This window comes from Aquarana catesbeiana, linkage group LG03 (genome assembly GCF_042186555.1).
Source record: "Aquarana catesbeiana isolate 2022-GZ linkage group LG03, ASM4218655v1, whole genome shotgun sequence".
Lineage (NCBI taxonomy): Eukaryota > Metazoa > Chordata > Amphibia > Anura > Ranidae > Aquarana > Aquarana catesbeiana.
The window spans coordinates 133,100,169-133,116,525 of record NC_133326.1 but is presented as its reverse complement, the minus strand read 5'-3'; the positions used below and the strand labels follow the sequence as shown (position 1 = coordinate 133,116,525).

General features: G+C 41.9%; 1 protein-coding gene across 6 annotated transcripts in view; it reads left to right on the top strand.

Annotated features, from left to right (window-relative positions):
* Positions 1 to 16,357, top strand: part of IMPDH1 (inosine monophosphate dehydrogenase 1) — a 227,441-nt gene that overhangs the window by 163,372 nt on the left and 47,712 nt on the right. For 2 of the 6 annotated variants that reach the window (XM_073619293.1, XM_073619294.1), the window contains exon 3: positions 1,409 to 1,531. The exons of the other annotated variants lie outside the window; for them this stretch is intronic. In XM_073619293.1, the coding sequence (XP_073475394.1) occupies positions 1,464 to 1,531 (68 nt within the window). In that variant the 5' untranslated portion in view covers positions 1,409 to 1,463. The remainder of the gene's footprint in view (positions 1 to 1,408; positions 1,532 to 16,357) is intronic. 6 annotated transcript variants of the gene reach the window in all.

Sequence of the window (16,357 nt, the reverse complement as noted above, 5' to 3'; positions counted from 1 at the left end):
GTGGGGGTCTGCTGGCTAGGGGCTTATTGGAATTTGAAAGCCCTCTTTAAAAAGGGGTGAATGGGGGGGCCACACTGGGTTTTTTTTTCACAATTTATGTATAATTTTTTACATTCAGCAGGAAATACTACTGATCAATTTTTTTCGGTCTATTCGAATTCTATTCTTTCCAAAAATTAGACATTCATTAGAAAACAGGTATAAAAACATATATCTGTTTTTTTTTTTTTTCATCTGGTTTTCTAACCAAAAAAAGGGATTGAACCGATGAAGAAAACTGAACACCAGTGTGAAAGGGGCCTAAATGCAATAAAAGGTTTGACGCTGACCCTGCGTATTGCTCTATGTACCATCCCCTGGATGTAATGACCAGTGGTTTGTTAGTAAGTCTACCTTGCTGGATACATATTGGTTAGGTAAGCCCTTGTGCTTGATGGCTGGTAGATGTAAAGAGGAGTGTACAATAAGATTGTACTTTGTCCAGCTTAAGACTATAGTCTTGCTGTTTGTATGTAGCTGTGCAAGCAGCTGCAATTGGTAATGTAAAAATGTAAGCCTTTTTTTAGTACTGAAGTGAAGCTCTTAGGCTGGGTTCACACTAGTGCGAATTGGATGTGGATTTTTCTAGCATCCAATTCACACAGCAGGAGATTGTGACTGGCTCTCTATGGAGCCGGTTCACATATCTCTGCATCAGCTCCGGTGCGATTTGCACAGGAGCCCTGTGCTTCTTTTGGTCCATTTCAGGTCCGAATTCGGGCTGAAATCGGACCTGAAACGATTAACTAGGCCACACTGGCTAATGCTGTGAGCTGCTCTGTGCTCATAGCGAACCCAGCCTGAGTAGCTTTAGAAGACTTCTTGAATACATTCGCAGTGTGTCAATAATAATGCTGCTCAGGAAAGCTTTTTTTTTTTTTTTTTTTTTTATTTCTTCTTTTTTTTATCATAATAAAGCAGCCATTGAGCTTCATTCAAATAAATGACAAGCATGAGATGTCATCAATCTGTTGTCAGACAATGTAAACATAGCCAGGAGCTTATACAGCCTCCAGGATTTACTGCCTTTTTAGCATCTTCTCACCTTCTATGGAATTATCTCCTTTGTATAGTGACAGCTGCCTGTGCTGTGCCACTCTGTATATAACATAAACCCCACAATCTCTATTCAGAGGTGTTTTTTATTTATTTATTTTTTTTTAATTTATTTTTTTTTTCATTTTCATTTTGGTTTTGATCATTTCCCATCGTTTAGTAACATTTTATATATTTCCCATAAATCTTTTTTTAATTTCTAGAGATGTCTAATTTGGTGGGTAAGAGCTTGTATATGGCAGCATGTTTAGTCTTGAATTTACAGGTCAAACAGGAAGAAAAATCTGACAGTGACCCTTCTTGCATATTCCAGATCAGAATAAATAAATATAAATCTCTGTCTCGATTGCCTGCATTTAAAGCCAATAATGGAGCAGGAGGATAGAGCCAGCAATGAGCTTGCATCACCACCTTTGTTACTAAAGAACCCAGAATGGCAAGTGATTTCTTCTTTTTTGTTGTTCTTGCTGTCGTGTGTTTGCCACTATAGAACAGGTGTGTTATCTGCGATTAAAAAAAAAAAAAAAAAAAATCATCCTCTTTTATTTCTGTACTGTGTATTTAAGACCTCATTAAATCTGTGCAAGTGTCAGAATAACATGGTGCTGGTTGAATGGGGTACATGGATTTAAGGCAAGCGATGAGTGCAGAGGCGAACTGAGACCAGTGTGTGCCCTCCGTTCATCTGAGCTCCCCCTTGTCGCTGCAACAGTAACTCGCAGCGCCAGAGGAGTAGGTGGGTGGAGCCTGGTGGGTATTTTGTTACACCAGTCCCCCATCACGTCTGATATATCTGATGGACTACATATTTCTTTTAGAAGGAACAAACCAAGCTTCCCAACAATTTTTTTTTTTTTTTTTTTTTTTTTTTTTTTTTTTTTTTTTCTGACAAAATGCAGCATGCAGGATTTTTAACACCACAATGGAAGCGGATTAGACCAATGTGAAGACCTACATAGCATTTAAAGGGATACATTTTTTTTTTTTTTTTTTTTCTTGAGCTTTTCTTGTGCTAAAGGTGCCAAAAATGGCAGACAAATTCATATTAATTTTAATTCATGATATAAATAAGGCAAATAAAATATCATTGTATATTTTAAAAACCTGACGTTTTCGGCCAAAATTTCCATTCGGTGCACCTCTAGTTTTACATATAAAATGTAGCGATCTGAAGTGTGTTTTTGGCATTTCAGGGAAGCTAATATTTCTATCAGTGGTAAAGTCTAGGTCTTGGTCAGTGTAACCTGCCACTCCATTTTCTTTAAAGTGGTTGTAACCCCCATTCATCAAATTTGACCTAAGCACATATATCTGTAGTATTTACTTATCTCTCATCAAAGCTCTAAGTGCCCTGTCTGTCTTCTGCTCTGTTATCTGATAAGCTCTCCAACACACGAGATAACAGCAGCTGAAAATTTTGTGTCTGGGAGGGAGCTTGGAGGTAGATTGGCAGAGAGCTTGTCTATTCCCAGTACAGCTCTGCTTGTTCCTTCGTTCCTCTGCCTATGTGGAGGGGGAAGTGTGTGCCTTTCCTCCAATCAGCTGTAACACAGTGTAAGCTCAGACTCCACACCCACTGCTGGAAGAGGAAGAAAAATTTGTAACACAATCTGCACTTTCTAAAGAACATAGAATGAGAGACAGCAGATATACACGTAAAATGTATGTAGGGAGATTTACTCCATCTGTGTATCATCTGAGGCTGTTCACTTCACTGCGTACAGGAGAGGGTTTACATCCATTTTAATTCAGTGACCATGTCTGTAGAGAACGTCAGAAGCTAATGAGCATAATAGTTCAGTTTGATGCAGATTCATTGAATCAGTTTGAGTGTGTTTTTGATTGCATGGGAAAAGGGTTGGACTTTGAAAAGACAATACAAGTTGGCTGCAGTTGGCCTTAAACAGTCATTTGCTGATGGAATTACTGTAAACTGAGGGCTCCTTGTGTAGTTTGTAGGGGTGTTGAATGTAATCGCATCATCAATGCATCGCGATTCAGATGTTCATGATGCTGCGAGTCAGCCGAATAAATCTGACGTTATCCGTCGCTCCGTGCGGTGCTCTGCCTCTCCCTCTCCATGAGAAACTGAGGCAGAGCCTGCATGGTGGATAATGTCCCCTCCCCTTCACTGAAGCAAAAAGTCAGCTGATGAGCTGACAGCCAGTACAGTGCAGGGGGAGGAGCTCAAAGAGACCCAACATCATCAGAGGCTTCAGTGGAGGCACCGGAAGGAGAAAACGCACTGAGCAGCATGGAGGAGGGGAAACCAACTGACACTGAGAGCTGGTGAGTGCCAGTGTCACTGATCCCATCTCTCCACTACCATCACCCCTCTGTTTCTGACCCCTCCATCCCTCTGCCACTGGTGAAAAATGTTGTTTTTCTGACCACTTGGATTTTTGGATAAAAAGATTTTAACCAATCGTGATGCGTCGCGGAATCAAATCGTGGACAGGCTGATTTTCAAATCGTGAGACCAGTGAAGATGCGCCCTTAGTAGTTTGTAAATGCTTTTATTTGTTGGCTGTAGTGTAGCTATGAAAGTTGCTAAATATTTAATCTGAATATCCAATATTGATGCACCTAAATTGAAAAGTAACTTGAGTCCAATTTAAAATCCATGATTTTATATTAAATGATCTATCACCCTTGCAATGAGGAGTAATGTGCAGATTGGTGGCTCTGTACACAGTTTAAAACACGTGTGTGTATAAACCTGACCATACACTGTTCAAATGTTGCTGCTTCCTGGTGAACCCAACTCAATTCTTCTAGTGGGTGGCCCTGTCAGATCCGCTTCTGCCCAACCTGCCTCGATTGAGACCGTAGAGGAGCAGGGTGGAAGTTGTCGGCTGAACAGCGGCTGCATCGGGTTAGAACTATGATATTTTGCCAGCAGGCCCTGACTGGTGTCGTATATTATATCTGCTGCAGCAGGGGTTTCCACCATCTGTGCTGTATAGCGTGGATGGGAGAATCTGTTATATTTCAGGCAGAAAAGAAAAAAATCTGTGTGCAGCCAGTTTAATCTGCCATTGCTGGGCCTAATAATTATTGCTGAATGCATTTTGAATGGTGTTGCTTCTCAGTTAGTCCAGGTACTTACAGGTGTATTTAATATCTCTCCAGCAGGAGACTGTTCCCACATGTTTAAAAAATGTAAAAAATGTTCCTGTGTCTGAGAAATGTAGCATGTTCAGTTTGAATGATTATCGTCCTGTGGCACTTGCACCAATTATTATAATGACATGCTTTGAAAACCTTTGCATATTAGCATATTTAACCTCTTCCTGCCTAATGGTAAAACAAATATTAATGTCTAAGCACAAATAGTAAAACTTTACATATCATTACAACTACTTTTGTGCATCCAGGTGTTTTTGTTTTTTGTCGAAGGAAAACTGGGCCAAAATAATATCTATCAGTATCTGACAAAAGTGAGTACACCCCTCAAATTTTTGTAAATATTTTATTATAAAAATTTTCTATCCCCTCAAAATAACTCAACATACAGCCATTAATGTCTAAACTGCTGGCAACAAAAGTGAGTACACCCCTAAGTGGAAATGTCCTAATTGGGCCCAATTAGCCATTTTCCCTCCCCGGTATCATGTGACTTGTTAGGGTTACAAGGTCTCAGGTGTGAATGGGGAATAGGTGTGTTAAATTTGGTGTTATCGCTTTGACACTCTCATACTGGTCATGGAAGTTCAACATGGCACCTCATGGCAAAGAGCGCTCTGAAGATCTGAAAAATGAATTGTTGCTCTACAGCAGGGATATGCAATTAGCGGACCTCCCAGCTGTTGAAAAACTATCATCCCATCATACCTCTGCTCCTGGGTGTCATGTCTGTGGCTGTTGGTCTTGCTATGCCTCATGGGACTTTTAGTTCTGCAACAGCTGGAGGTCCACTAATTGCATATCCCTGCTCTACATAAAGATGGCCTAGGCTATAAGATTGCCAAGATGCTGAATCTGAGCTGCAGCATGGTGACAAGGACCATACAGTGGCTTAACAGGACAGGTTCCACTCAGACCAGGCCTCGCCATGGTCAACCAAAGAAGTTGAGCGCATGTGCTCAGTGTCCTATCCAGAGGTTGTCTTTGGGAAATAGACATGAGTGCTGCCAGCATTGCTGCAGAGGTTGAAGAGGTGGTGGGTCAGCCTGTCGGTGCTCAGACCATACGCCACACACTGCATGAAATTGGTCTGCATGGCTGTCATCCCAGAAGGAACCCTCTTCTAAAGATGATGCATAAGAAAGCCTGCAAACGGTTTGCTGAAGACAAGCGGACTAAGGACAGGGATTACTGGAACCATGTCCTGTGGTCTGATGAGACCAAAATAAACGTATTTGGTTCAGATGGTGTCAAGCGTGTGTGGCGGCAACCAAGTGAGGAGTACAAAGACAAGTGTGTCTTGCCTACAGTCAAGCATGGTAGTGGGAGTGTCATGGTCTGGGGGCTGCATGAGTTCTGCCGGCACTGGGGAGCTACATTTCATTGAGGGAACCATGAATGCCAACATTGTACTGTGATTATCCGGTTCCCGACCGGCGCACACTGATGTACGTTGGCAGAATGGCACGGCTGGGCAAATGGACTTACAGGTACGTCCATTTGAATTCCCCGCTGCGCCATTGCGCACGCACGTGCCGGCCGGGAGCTCTGAGCCGGTTCACGGGTCCCGCGGACTCTATCTCCGCGGGGATACCCGTGATCGCCTCACGGAGAGGACGAAAGGGGAGATGCTGATGTAATCAGCATCTCCCCGTTCTGCCTAGTGACAGTGTCACTCGATCTCTGCTCCCTGTCATCGGAGCAGAGATCAGTGATGTCACACACACAGCCCATCCCCCTACAGTTAGTAATCACTCCCCTAGGACATACTTAACCCCTCCCCGCCCCCTGGTGGTTAACCCCTTCACAGCCAGTGTCATTTACACAGTAATCAGTGCATTTTTAATCGCACTGATCGCTGTATAAATGACAATGATCCCAAAAATGTCCGACATGTCCGCCATAACGTCGCAGTCACAATAAAAATCACTGATCGCCGCCATTGCTAGTAAAAAGGAAAAAAAAAAAAAAAAAAAAATTAATCAAAATGCCATAAAACTATCCCCTATTTAGTAAACATAAAATATGTAGAAGAATACGGTCAGCCTAAACTGAGGAAAAAAAAAGGTTTTTTTTTTTTTTTTATATATTTTTGGGGGATATTTATTATAGCAAAATGTAAAATAATAATGCGGGTTTTTTTCAAAATTGTCGCTCTTATTTTGTTTATAGCGCAAAAAATAAAAATCGTAGAGGCGATCAAATGCCACCAAAAGAAAGCTCTATTTGTGGGAAAAAAAGGACGTCAATTTTCGTTTGGGAGCCACGTCGCACAACAGCGCAATTGTCAGTTAAAGCAACGCAGTGCCGAATCGCAAAAAACGCTCTGGTCAGGAAGGGGGTAAAATCTTCCGAGGCTGAAGCGGTTAAACTGAAGCAGAGCATGAGCCCTTCGGAGACTGGGCTGCAGGACTGTATTTCAATATAATGACCCCAAACGTGCCTCCCAAGATGACTACTGCCTTGCTAAAGAAGCTGAGGGTAAAGGGGATGGACTGGCCAAGCATGTCTCCAGACCTAACCCCTATTGAGCATCTGTGGGGCATCCTCAAATGGAAGGTGGAGGAACGCAAGGTCTCCAACATCCACCAGCTCTGTGATGTCATCATGGAGGAGTGGAAGAGGACTCCAGTGGCAACCTGTGAAGCTCTGGTGAACTCCATGCCCAAGAGGGTTAAGCAGTGCTGGAAAATGGTAGCTACACAAAATATTTACACTTTGGACCCAATTTGGACATTTTGACTTAGGGGTGTTCTCACTTTTATTGCCAGCGGTTTAGACATTAATGGCTGTGTGTTGAGTTATTTTGAGGGAACAGCAAATTTTACACTGTTATACAAGCTGTACACTCAATACTTTACATTGTAGCCAAGTGTAATTTCTTCAGTGTATTCACATGAAAATTTATATAATAAAATATTTACAAAAAATGTGAGGGGCTGTAATCACTTTTGCCAGATACTGATAGATGGATAGATATATTTTACTATTTTGGCCCAGTTTTGCTTTGACAATAAAAAAAAAAAAAAAATCCAGGAGATATCTATCACCATTTACCACCAAACAAAAGCCCAATTTGCCCTGAAAATAAAAAGGTATAATACACCTGGATGCACAAAGTAGTTGTGGTGATATGCAATAGCTGTATGTTCCTTGTTCCTACCACCAAAGAACAACCCAAAATAAATTCTGCTCCGGACGATCACAGCCAATACTACATGTGTAGTGGTGTACCGAAATGAAAATTTTGGTACAGAAACCGAAAATACAGGATGCACTTGGCTGAAACCAAAATTGACTGACTGCTTTTAAAAGTGTGTGTAAAATATTATATATATATATATATATATTGGAATTCTAATAGAAAAGACTAGAATAGAAAAAGATATAATATATATAGAAAATATAATATACCCTATTCTAATCTTTTCTATTCAAGAATACGAAAATACTAGAAAAGAATAGCACAGAACAGAAAAAAATATTTTTTTTTATATATATAACAGCTTCTGAAATTCAAATTTTGTATAGAATGAAATTGAATTAGAATAGAATAGAATAGAAAAGAATAGCATAGAAAAACAATAGAACAGAATAGAAAAAAAATATAATATATTCTATTCTAATCTTTTCTATTCGTACTAGAATTAATTCTGTACCAAATTAAAATTTCGGAAGATGGTGGATATAGAGATAGATAGATATCTCTATCTATCTCTATATCCACCATCTTCCGAAATTTGAATTTGGTACAGAATTAATTCTAATATGAATAGAAAAGATTAGAATACATATATATGTATGTATCTATCTATCAATACACACAGTGGGGGCGGAAAGTATTCAGACCCCCTTAAATTTTTCACTCTTTGTTATATTGCAGCCATTTGCTTAAATCAGTTTTTTTTTTTTTTTTTTTTTTTTTTCTCATTAATGTACACACAGCACCCCATATTGACAGAAAAACACAGAATTGTTGACATTTTTGCAGAAAAACTGAAATATCACATGGTCTTAAGTATTCAGACCCTTTGCTCAACATTTAGTAGAAGCACACTTTTTTGATCTAATACAGCCATGAGTCTTTTTGGAAAAGATGTAACAAGTTTTTCACACCTGGATTTGGGGATCCTCTGACATTCCTCCTTGCACATCCTCTCCAGTTCTGTCAGGTTGGATGGTAAACGGTGGACAGCCATTGTTAGGTCTCTCCAGAGATGCTCAATTGGGTTTAAGTCAGGGCTCGGGCTGGGCCATTCAAGAACAGTCACGGAGTTGTTGTGAAGCCACTCCTTCATTATTTTAACTGTGTGCTTAGGGTCATTGTCTTGTTGGAAGGTAAACCTTCGTCCCAGTCTGAAGTCTTGAGCACTCTGGAGAAGGTTTTCGTCCAGGATATCCCTGTAATTAGCCGCATTCATCTTTCCCTTGATTGCAACCAGCCGTCCTGTCCCTGTAGCTGAAAAGCACCCCCACAGCATGATGCTGCCACCACCATGCTTCACTGTTGGGACTGTATTGGACAGGTGATGAGCAGTGCCTGGTGTTCTCCACACATACCGCTTAGAATTAAGGCCAAAACCTTCTATCTTGGTCTCATCAGACCAGAGAATCTTATTTCTCACCATCTTGGAGTCCTTCAGGTGTTTTTTAGCAAACTCCATGCGGGCTTTCATTTGTCTTGCACTGAGGAGAGGCTTCCGTCGGGCCACTCTGCCATAAAGCCCTGACTGGTGGAGGGCTGCAGTGATGGTTGACTTTCTACAACTTTCTCCCATCTCTCGACTGCATCTCTGAAGCTCAGCCACAGTGATCTTTGGGTTCTTCTTTACCTCTCTCATCAAGGCTCTTCTCCCCCGATAGCTCAGTTTGGCTGGACAGCCAGCTCTAGGAAGGGTTCTGGTCATCCCAAACGTCTTCCATTTAAGGATTATGGAGGCCACTGTGCTCTTAGGAACCTTAAATGCAGCAGAATTTTTTTGTAACCTTGGCCAGATCTGTGCCTTGCCACAATTCTGTCTCTGAGCTCTTCAGGCAGTTCCTTTTGACCTCATGATTCTCATTTGCTCTGACATGCACTGTGAGCTGTAAGGTCTTGGATAGACAGGTGTGTGGCTTTCCTAATCAAGTCCAATATAATCAAACACAGCTGGACTCAAATGAAGGTGTAGAACCATCTCAAGGATGATCAGAAGAAATGGACAGCACCTGAGTTAAATGAGTGTCACAGAAAAGGGTCTGAATACTTAGGACCATGTGATATTTCAGTTTTTCTTTTTTAATAAATCTGCAAAAATGTCAACAATTCTGTGTTTTTCTGTCAATATGGGGTGCTGTGTGTACATTAATGAGGAAAAAAATGAACTTAAATGATTTTAGCAAATGGCTGCAATATAACAAAGAGTGAAAAATTTAAGGGGGTCTGAATACTTTCCGTCCCCACTGTGTGTGTGTGTGTGTGTGTGTCTGCGTATGTATGTGTATATATCTATCATGAATATGAATTTGTCTGCCATTATCAGCACTTTCTATCTTCTTTTTTTTTTTTTTTTTTTTTTTAAATCTGGCTTGGTACATATTTGGCAAAAAGCGACTTCCCTTTGAAATGCTTTGAGAACGCATTAAAAAAAAAAAAAATGTAGTGTTGCGTTTTTGATGCTTACTTTTCGGCCAAAAAATTTTGGCAACTGAAATTTTGATACGCCATTATATATATACATTTGGACACAGACATCATTTTCATACTCCTTGGTTCTGTGTGCCACCAGAATAAAATTAAAACAAAACCGTCCAAATTAATCTGAAGTGCATACCTTGAGCTTTAATTCAAGGGGTTGAACATGGATATCAAGTACAAATTTTAGGAACTGCAACCATTTTTATACACCGTCCCCCCATTTTCAGGGGCTCACATGTAATTGGACAAATGAATATATTCATAAATACAAAATGTTCATTTTTTAATATTTTAAGAATCTTTTACTGGGAATGATTGCCTGAAGTCTGGAACCCATGGACATTCCCAAAGACTGGGTTTCCTCCTTTCTGATGCTTTGCTGGGCTCTAACTGCAGCTGTCTTCAGTTCTTTGTGGGTCTTTCTGCCTTTTAGTGTTGCCTTCAGCAAGTGAAATGCATGCTCAATTGGGTTGAGATCAGGTGATTGACTCGGCCATTGCAGAATATTCCACTTATTTTTCCTTCAAAAGCTCTTGGGTTGCTTTTTGCTTTGTTTTAGATCATTGCCCATCTGTACTATGAAGCGCCGTCCAATCAACTTTGCTGCATTTGGCTTAATCTGGGCTGACAATAAATCTCTAAACCCTGCAGAATTTATCCGGCTGCTTCTGTCACATTGTCGTTAAACACCAATGACTCAGTGCCACTGGAAGCCATGCATGGCAATGCCATCACACTGCCTCCACCATGTTTTACAGATGTGTGCTTTGGATCATGAGCTGTTCCAAGCCTTCTCCACACTTTTTTTTTTTTTTTTTTTTTTTTCTTCTTCTTCCAGTCATTCTGGTAAAAATGTAATCTTAGTTTCATCCATCCAGAGAATGCTTTTCCAGAACTGGTCTGTTTTTTGTGTTTTTTTTTTTTTTTTTTTTTTTTTTTTTTGGCAAAGTCTAATCTGGCTTTTCTATTATTCAGGCTTATGAGTAGTTTGCACCTTTGTGGTGAACCCTCTGTGTTTTGCTCTCCTGAAGTTTTCTCTTGATTATAGACTTTGACAATGATATGCCCACCTCCTGGAGAGTGTCCTTCACTTGTGAGGACGTTGTGGGTGGGTTTTTCTTTACCATAGGGGGATCCTGCAATCCTCACCACTGTTGTCTTCCGTGGATGTCCAGGCTTTTTTAATGTTGCTGAGTTCACCAGTAGTGGGTTTATTTCCTCAGAATGTGCCAAGCTGTTGATTTGGCCACTCCTAATGTTGCAGCTATCTCTCTGATTGGTTTTAAAACCTTACAGTGGCCTGTTTCGCTTCATGAACTGCTCCTTTGAACGCATGATGTAGGTTCAGCGCAATAGATTGCAAATACCACACTTAGAATCAACTCCCAGACCTTTTACCTGCTTAACCACTTCAATACCGGACACCTTCCAGCCCAGGCCAGCTTTCAGCGCTGTCGCAATTTGACAATTGCGCGGTCATTCTACACTGTACCCAAACAAATTTTTTTTATCATTATGTTCCCACAAATAGAGCTTTCTTTTGGTGGTATTTGATCACCTCTGCGGTTTTTATTTTTTGCGCAACAAATAAAAAAAGGCCGAAAATTTCGGAAAAAAAAAAAAAAAAAGTTTTTCTTTGTTTCTGTTAAGATTTTTTGTAAATAAGCACGTTTTCTCCTTCAATGACGGGCACTGATACGGCGGCACTGGGCACTGATGATGGGCACTGATGGCACTGGTATGCGGCAGAGATGGGCACTCGTAGGCGGCACAGATGGGCAATGACAGGTGGCACCGATGGGCAATGACAGGTGGCACTCATAAAACACATTGGGGGCATTGCTGGAACATAATGGTGCCAATCAGTGCTCATTTGTGGGCACTGATTGGCACAGATTGGGCACATGTGGATGGCCATGGGGTACATACCTGGCCATCCACATGTTGCCCCTTCCCTGGTGGTCCTAGTGGCGATCCCTGGTGGTCCAGTGTGGTGATCTGAGGGGGGGCTGCGCTGATAAACAATCAGCGCAGACCCCCCCCCCCCCTCCCTATCAGGAGAACCGCCGATCGGCTCTCCTCTACTCGCGTCTGTCAGACGCGAGTGAGGAAAAGCCGATCAACGGCTCTTCCCATTGACAGCGTGATCAGCCGTGATTGAACACGGCTGATCACGTGGTAAAGAGCCTCCGCCGGAGGCTCTTTACCAAGATCGATGTAGCGGTGTGTCAGGCTGACACACCGCTCCACCGGGGCGCGCAGCGGCATGTTATCCTGCTGGCCGTCATGACGCCCAGTCAGGCTAACTTAACTCCTCCCTCCCTCCATCCATCCATCCATCCATCCATCATATGTGGCCCCATGGGGAAAAAAAGCCCAGTCCAGTGGGACTGCATATATGCATACTGTCGGTGTGAAGGGTTTAAGCAAGCATACCTGTAGGGTTCAATCCCTTTCCATTTGCATTCCGGTCAAACAAGTCCACCAAGGATGCGATTGCTTTAGGCCTTCATACTCACCTGGAGGGAAAAAATATGTCAGATTGTTGTTTTTGTGGGCTCTGCTATTAATGCTTTTTCTCCAAATAAATTTGTTCCTAAGCCTGGTCTTGGGGTCCGGTCCTTAATCTTCAATTGGATTTTTATTAGGTCAGAAGTAGTCAAAATGAGCAGTCTTCCTCCGTGTTGGTTTTTAAGTGCAAGTACTGTACAGGGATGTGTTTTAAAGCCCACTAATATTTCTTTTTTTTTTTTTTTGTTATACCCCTGTTTGTTCTGCTCATTATCAGGGAAACGGTGCCATTAAATTTGCAGCGAACACTACTATTGTAGGTAAAATAATGGAGGCTCTATATGGGGCAGAAGGAATTTGTGGAGATAAAGCAAGACCTGTAGTTAAATGTGATCACACAGGCTGAAAACAGTCAGTTTGGCAGGAGTTGGCCAACTTCTGACCCGTGTACAACATTCGATCAGTGCTGGTAACCATTGGCTGATTGTTGTGTTCTGGTGGCAGGGCGCTCCACCTGTCAGAACACAATAGCACAGCAGGAGGAGATCACTGTACTAACATCGCTTGCAATCTATCAGTTTTTATAGTGTGTACCAGGCTTAAAACTAAAGCTGGTCATAAACACTTTGAATCTCAGCTGGGACTAGCTGAGATTTGAACCATGTATGGGCAGGCTGAATGTACCCAAGCAGATTGATCCCCCTGCGGGAGAACACCATAGCTCAGCGTGAGGTATTCCCTCAGCACCATTTCATCTATGACCGGCTTAAGGAGATGATCATAGACATTGGAAGGACAAGAGTTTGGGGGGGGGGGGGGGTATATCCCAGTGGTTTAAAGATGGAGAGGAGCTCAAGATGGTGAGTAGTTTTAGTTTTTTTTTTTTTTTTTTAGTTTTTTTTTTTTCTGTAAAAATAGTTTTAAAAAAGTCCACCTTCCTTGTGGCATGTATTGGGGTGAGGAGTGCTCAAAGTGGAGGTTCCACTTTTGGGTTGAAATACGATTTAAGATAAGGTGATATACATATACAGGTACATATACATCAGGGGTTCACTCCAAGTGTAGCCCTTTAAGGACACCACCACTCGCTTTTATCTGTTTTTCAGGGCTGGTTTTGCCCACTTTTATTTAAAAAGTTCAAAACAAACACTGAAGATTCCCTCGCAGGGTTATTCGGTATTTCAGTCCTGATACCAAAGTAAATGATTTTCAGCCCTCCTGGCTTGTAAACGCAGCTCTTTAGCTCAGGCCTTATACTTTATGGTCTTGGTTTGTCTCCCAAAGACCGGACGCTCAGCACCTCCAAGCCTCCAGCAAGTAGCCTCGTGCTACACTGGCTCCCACCTCTCTCTCCTAGGTGAAGCCCTACTGACTCCCATGCCCAGACCTCCTGTCTGCAGGGTGGCGTCGTCTCCAACTGGGAGCCTAGAGCCTTGGTCTGGTGATTACTTAAAAGCCCAGAACACAGCTAACTAAAAAAAAAATTGTAATTTCATGAGCTGGAGTTATTTAATGTTGTATTGGTATGAGAAGGTAAGAGAACAAGTTCTTGTGCTTGCAAGTGAATATCAAAAAGGCAAATAGCAAAAAAAAAAAAAAAAGAATCTGCAGTCATCTGTTGGCAAGGTAGCATTCTGTTTTAAAGCGTATACTCTATTATTCATATGCAAAATATGTCCATCTGGTGTAGCGGATGCTTTGAAGTAGCAGGGCAGAGGATGGATTAAAATAAAAATAGCATTTAGTATTCAATTGGTAAAATCACTGCCTCCCTTTTATGTAATCTTAGAAATTAAACTTTATGTAAATCCAAGAATTTGCTTCTCTTATTTGTTCCCTTTTTTGGTCTGCTAATTTTACCATTGAAAAGGTTTTGTTATATCCTTCTAAAGGCTAGACTCGGAACATGAGATTCTTTCTAGGTTTAGAGCAGGAATCCTGTTTTATTGTTCTCCGCTCCATGCATGCCTGCTCTCTTCAGCATGTTAAAAACTAGATTTTCCACATGTCCGATTTATTACAGTTCCCACTGTACTCCTGGGCAGCAATGGATGGGAGCATTGTAGGTCTCATACTTCGGCGCACTGCTGTCTCGGGTACCCTCTTCTCCCTGGCCATTCGCAAAACAATTTGCCCCAGGTTTGGTTTTGTGATTGACCAGGTGGGCAGGAAGACACGAGTGGGGGGTCGGTGAGACCTGCAAAGCTGCACTAATCCTAACATGTATACTAAATATTTTAAACATGTGGAGATAGCTGCAAATCTCCATTCAAGCAGGTTAAGGCGAAGTTATATTCACTGCTCTGGTAAGGTTATCATTCCTAGAGTTGGGCTTCAAGTGCAAAAATTACATGTTGATTTTACCTAAAATCCTGTGAACTTCCTGTGCTCTCTGGAGGTGATTAGGACTATATTATTACTATAAGTAAACTTCCAACATTAAATCGTACCTATAGGTAAGCCTATAATAAGGCTTACCTATAGGTAGTGTAAATATCTCCTAAACGTGCACCTTTTAGAAGATATATGTAGTGTAATGCAGCCAGTGACATCACTGGCACATTTTGCTCTGAAGCAACGCCCGCCCGGCTATGAAATCTGCACACTGCCAGCTATCCATTACAACAGGAACAACCTTTATGGAGAATTAGTCTCTAAATCCCCACCAGACTTCACCTTCCCAGGTATAGAACGCCTCAGTATCTGCTCTGTGTCAGGGAGGGAGCTCAGCGGTACCGAGGAGTGCTTGTAAGGACGCGCTCGCTCGGTCTTCGGTGTGCACCTCTTCCCAACAAAAATTGGTCCTTGTCCCAAATTCAGGTGCGTGAATTTGGGGCAGACACTAACATTTTGTCAGCATGATGGAATTCTGACACTATGAATTTCCAAGTAGATTTCTAAGACCTCAACAATCATTTTCTGTACCTGCATTCTTGTATATTGCCCTGCCCCTGCTCACATTTTTTTTTTATTTTTTATTTTTTTTTTCACTTTTTCATTAGTTTCAAAGATAAAGGAGTGACTGCTGTTGCTTTTGTTGCTGTATGTGTCCCCAGTAGAGAGATTTTCTACTGCTTCCTGCCCTGACAGAAAGGGAGCATAAAGGGTTAGATACCTTCACAACTCTGTCTTGCATACACCCGGTCATACAAATCTTGTCAGAAATTCCAAACGTCAAGAACGCGGTGACGTACAACACGTACGACGAGCCGAGAAAAATGAAGTTCAATAGCCAGTGCAGCTCTTCTGTTTGATTCCGAGCATGCGTGGAACTTTGTGTGTCGGAATTGTGTACACACAATCGGAATTTACGACAACGGATTTTTTTGTCGGAAAATTTGAGAACCAGCTCTCACATTTTGTGTGACAGAAATTCCAATGGAAAATGTCCGATGGAGCCTACACACGGGTGGAATTTCCGACAACTAGCTCCCATCGAACATTTTCTGTCGGAAAATCCAACCGTGTGTACGTACGGGGCATAAGAGTAACCAAGCGCGTTAACAAAAAAAAAAATTTAATTTAAAGGTCGGCAACTACTGTAGGTACTGACTTTTAAGAAACACACACACCAGTCCAAAAATCCAATGCTGTCTTTATCCAGGCGGGTGCTTTGTCAGTTTTCGGATTCCAGCTGCTCCCATCTTGACTAGGAGTCGCATGTGACTTCCTGCTGTTTTCACATCCTGCCCCCCACTGCACTTTCAAAATGGTCCTGCAGCCCACTGGGGCATGTGACATCTCCCAAGGTATTGCAGGCAGGGTGGGAGCAAACTTCTTGCCTAGGTGAGAACTGCAGAAGTGGAAGGGGTACCTGTCAAAAAAGAAAAAAAAAGGTACCCGCTTCCAGGGAAAAAAAGTTGAGGGAGGAGGATAAGTGGAATGTTCACTTTTAGGCTGGTCTCACGGCACGGAGCGTCTCACGGCACGGAGCGTCGCACGGAGCGT